At 44.3% G+C, this 4625-nt stretch overlaps 1 protein-coding gene across 2 annotated transcripts; it reads right to left on the bottom strand.

The window, feature by feature from the left end:
- Window positions 1-340: 340 nt before the first annotated feature.
- Window positions 341-4294, bottom strand: PPP1R3C (protein phosphatase 1 regulatory subunit 3C). 2 transcript variants are annotated; one of them, XM_032116754.1, is made up of 2 exons: window positions 4248-4294; window positions 341-2870 (listed from the first exon to the last, which is right to left on the bottom strand). In XM_032116754.1, the coding sequence occupies exon 2, from the start codon at window positions 2867-2869 to the stop codon at window positions 1925-1927; it is 945 nt and encodes a 314-aa protein (XP_031972645.1). In that variant the 5' UTR covers window position 2870; window positions 4248-4294; the 3' UTR covers window positions 341-1924. The 2 variants fall into 2 exon arrangements, with proteins under 2 accessions (XP_031972645.1, XP_031972646.1); XM_032116755.1 differs by having other exon boundaries at window positions 341-2877; window positions 4250-4279.
- Between the last annotated feature and the right edge of the window lie 331 nt (window positions 4295-4625).

Genomic DNA, 4625 nt, shown 5'->3' with positions numbered 1-4625 from the left:
ACTCCTGCCAGACTTGCCCACAGCAGAGGAAGATCCTTGGCAGAATCTGTCAAACCAAAATATTCCAGGTTAAATTTAGTGAGATAAATTTAGTGAGATAAAGTGTTTTTTAAAATTATACAACTTGCAAGGTGAATAGTTTTGGGGATCTCTCATTTAGTGAAGAGCTTGGATTTCATCTTCAGGGTAATGCTAGCTTCTGACCTGAGATGCCATACCACAGCCAGCTTTAGCAGATCCCATGGCACAGAACAAACTGCTTGTACCTTGTATCACAACTAAGTTTGTTTTACAGAAGTTGAGAAAATAGATAGATTGAGCTGACACAGTGAGAACCAGATGTATCAAAATAAAATTTATTCTTAAAATGGCTAGTTTACACATAACAGCAAAGGTTACACAAGGAAAAGTGCAATTAGTGGAGAAGGCTTATTTCACCTTAGTACTTAACATCTCGCTGCACTGCAGGTAGCTTCACACTCAGGCTATTATACTGCTCAGCCATGGACAAAAATGTAATTTATATTTTGATGTTAACACCATTTCTGTATAGTTAAAAGGTGTGCCAGTATTCACACCTGCTGAGCATGTACTGGACAATTTCTCACATAAGTCTTGCATGAAACCCAGACAACATTTAGAGTTTGACAGTTCAGAAAGCTAAATTATAGGCATACAGATACAAAACATATATTAGTTTACTAAAGTCTAAAAAAAAATAAACTTCAAAAACTGAGGTAAAATAAACCACAACAGTTTTCTATGTGCAAGCCTATATTCAGTCTAGAACAAACTAGTAACAACCCCACTCTTTTAAAGAAATTAGCTCTCACAAAGTGCAGCTAATTCACTGTCTTCAATATGAAGGACCTTGCCTCTGCTACTTGTGAAAAGTCATGGCTAACATTGCAATTAGGAGCAAGATACTCAACCATCAGATGCTTAAGATTAGATCAGGTGATGAGTGGAATCACCTAATGCTACTACAGACTAGGAAATTAACAGATTGCTTTGTTTTGTTGCCTAACCCTATTTTTGACATATTAGGGTGGCTTTAAAAAAATTTTAAAGGCACGTTTTTATTTTAACATTGAAAGGCAACCATCTGCCTGCAAAGTAAGTAGGATGGTGAAGTCAAGGTTACATTTGTTATCAAATGCAAGGCTTCACAAAGACAGTAAAGACAGAGATGCCTTCTTAAAGCAGTGGTCACTTCTACTACTCACTTTCCATCATTTTCTTTAGCCTCCTTTTTATCCCATAGGTCTTTCTCTGAGATTTAGAAAAACAGCTTTGGAAAGAAGTAATTAGAACATTGCACATCTTCAAGTTATGTAGCACACTCTACCTCTTCCCCTTTTCCCACTTTTCCATTATCCTCTCCAAGTTTCTTAACATGTATTGAAGCTGCAAATCTTTGCCATGCATCCCTACCTACCTTTGCTACAAGCATGTAGAGGGTCACAGCAAGCCTCCTGACAGCATCTACTGCACTCCTGATAGGTACAAAATGAGTTGTGACATTCTGTTACCATCCCTGTGCACACACACATACTCTCACACACAGTTACTACGGCTTGCTGAGATACCATTGCCTTCCATACTACTTTGCAAGTCTCTCTCCTAGTGACCCAGGAGAGCTGACAGTAGGAAGAAAGCAGCATATATTTGAGATACAGGCAAGCTATTCCTATAGTAGGTGGCATACACGAGTTGCACCTTGGTCTTCTTTCCTTCCAAGGATAAGGTTTGGCTAAGAACTTCAGGAGCATAATATGGTTTAACAAGTCCCACAGACTAACGAACTTGGGTTTGTTCAGACAGCAAACAAAACCTGCCAGGTGGTTTCACCATGCAGTGTGTGAACCAGAAAACTAGCACTGTTCTGTTGCCAAAGGGAAGGATGCTTCCTCGGTAGTGTGGATCACCAATATGGTGATGAATTTTCAATCTGACCCAAGCTGTGCCACTGGGGAAAGAGGCCACTGGACAGCCTTGGACTGCCTAGCAGATCAGGTTCTCTCTCTCGTGCTCTCCTTGTAGTCTGAAGATCTACACAGTCTTCTGTGGCAGATGGTATCTGAACACCATCAGGCTTCCACTCTGCATGTACAATCTTGTAATTCTGGCCCTGGTTATTGTCCCAGAAGGTATGTTCTCCACTTTGGTAAGAAATGCAAAACTCTATCTTCTCTTCTGAGGGAATGGCAGGAGGAAAATCAATAGTAAATGAGAAGGTATCATTTTCAAAATCACTGTAAACATTGTTCATGTACACACACTCAACATCTTTGTAGGTCTTCCATGTATCGAAAGTAATACGAACCTGAACCTTTTTTTCGAAGCTGACATTTTTTACTTTCACAGTGCCTGACAGCACCTTCTCTTGCAGGGTGCAGCTCTCCAGGCAAACCAGGTTCTTCTGCAGAAGGTTCCTGAAGTCCAGGTAGTCAGCTGAGGGCTGAGTGAAACCCAGAATCAAGTTTTTCTCCTCATGCAGTTTTAAGTCGGATGTTATGTCCTCAATGCCTAAGAGGTCAAACTGCAGATCCCACTCAGGGTGCTCTTGGAACTCAGAGAAGGTGTGGATCACTGTCAGGGACAGCCCCTTGGAGTCTGCAAACACAACGTGCTTCTTGGCTCGGGCTGGCAAGTGGTTCCAGTCGCTCTTCTGAGCTTCAGAGTCACGTTTCACATGAAGACACGGCCGGAGAGGTTTGAGTCTGTTCACAAAGTTGTTTCTTTGGCAGTCCTCGAGGGGGCTGAGAAAGCTCTTCAGCGGTGGAGAATGGGCTATGCAAATTCGCACGGCCATATCCGCAGGCATGATGGAGCTGGGTAAGGGTCTCGGGTCCAAGATCTGTATCATTCTGAACCGAGAAGAAACACAGGATGTTACCATTTATTACATCAGATAAGAAGCTTCTCAAGAATGCATATTTGCTTCATCCATTGTCTTAATTATTCATGGCCTCACCTCTGCACAGCTTTAAACAATACAGCCTAAATCAAAATTGACAGTTCTACCTAAGGAACCAGGGTGAGACTAGTCAGTCATTTCTTGCTAATCCTAAACTACTTCAAATCTACTCTTCTGTCTTTATCCAAACCTCTGAGAAATAGATTTTAGTGACAGCTAATTGAACATATTTTCTTGAAAATACAAAAAAGAACATTCTAGTACCAAGTAAAACAGATCCAGTTAAAGTGGAAGTGCTCATCCACTTGAACTTCCCTCTTAGAGGCCCTGAGTCAGGTCTTAAAATTCCAACAAGCTGTATCAGCTGCTTCATCTCTCACCACAGACAGCACTATATTAAGCAAGTTGCCTACCCCGTCAGAGCATCAAATGGGATTCTATGTATCTCAATGCAGAACCATCATTCTGTGGCTCTGAACAACCATTAGATGATCTTTTTAGGTGCTTGTTTGGTTGAATAAAAATACCAAAGCACCTTCAGAAGTATTTTTTACGAGCTATGAACCCAGATCTAAGTAATAGGGCTCTTTGCACTGTTAATGTTAACTGCTAAGTGAAGCAGGGGAAAAAAGTTGGAGGAGAGGGATATACTATCTTTTCACCTCATTAGGCTTCAAGAATTGGCTTAAAAACAACCTTTTATAATCCCCAAAGACCAGGCTGAAAGTCTACTGCAAGTATTCAGTAAGAATGCTACAGCTTTATTTGTGAAGTTACTCATAACCCTCCCTCTCAGATGATGGGTATCACAAATACTATGCAAGGACATAGCCCACTCAAGGCCAGATAGCTTGAATATTTGTAAAAAGGGGCTTCAACTGTAGCACATCCCTGCTGACACGGACGCAGTCCTTGCTGGAAATGCAGAGTTCTGTTGAGTCACTGAAAGGCATTTGCTTTGTCACTTAAATAAATGGCTTTCTGCTTCCCAGGGTTCTCACTGGTATTCCAGAGCCCTGCCAAAAATAAAGCAGAAGCTGTGCTGGCCTCATCTTGCTTTTTTTTATTGTGGAGATATTTACCATAATAAGCAGTAGGAGGGGAGTACTCGAATCAAATTAATCAACTTTTCCTTTGCTTTATTAGGAAAAGAACTAAGGTCTCTCTGCAACTTTGGTGACCCGAGCTTTTGCAGTGAAAGAAAAAAAAAATAAAATAAAATAAACCCACCCAACACCGAAATGGCAAAGAACAGCCAAACCTGCAAACCCCAGGCCAGAGCCGGAGCAGCCGCGGGCAGGGCGCGGCGGGGCCGGCCGGCGCTTACCTGGTGCGCTGCAGTGCAGGGGCCGCCGCCGCTCCCGGGCCGCGCCCGCCGCGCCGCCGCCTTTATGGGGCCGGGCCGCGGCCAAGGGGCGGCCCCGGCCGGGCGGCTCGGGGGGGCTGCGGCCGCCGACCGGGCGGACACGCCCCCGGGGCCCTTTCCTTGCCCGGGCCCGGAGGTGTCCCTGCTCTCTCGTCCTTCGGGAAGGGCAGCAGCAGCTGGGGGCACGCACGGGTACGAGGGGGGCTCGCTGTAGCACGCGCCTCTTCCAGCAGCCAGGGAGCAAACGGGGATTCGCTCCACGGGCTTTCCGTGTGCGGTAGATGTTTCACATGCCGAAGTGGGGCTGCTTCAGGGCGCTGCTAAATGACCTTGCCCAGT

Source organism: Corvus moneduloides, chromosome 8 (assembly GCF_009650955.1).
Source record: "Corvus moneduloides isolate bCorMon1 chromosome 8, bCorMon1.pri, whole genome shotgun sequence".
Taxonomy (NCBI): Eukaryota; Metazoa; Chordata; class Aves; order Passeriformes; family Corvidae; genus Corvus; species Corvus moneduloides.
The sequence above is the reverse complement of the archived record's forward strand: the minus strand, read 5'-3'. Positions and strand labels throughout refer to the sequence as shown.

Coding starts and splice junctions, on each gene's coding strand:
- PPP1R3C (XM_032116754.1), bottom strand. CDS start 2,869: ATGATACAGATCTTGGACCCGAGACCCTTACCCAGCTCCATCATGCCT.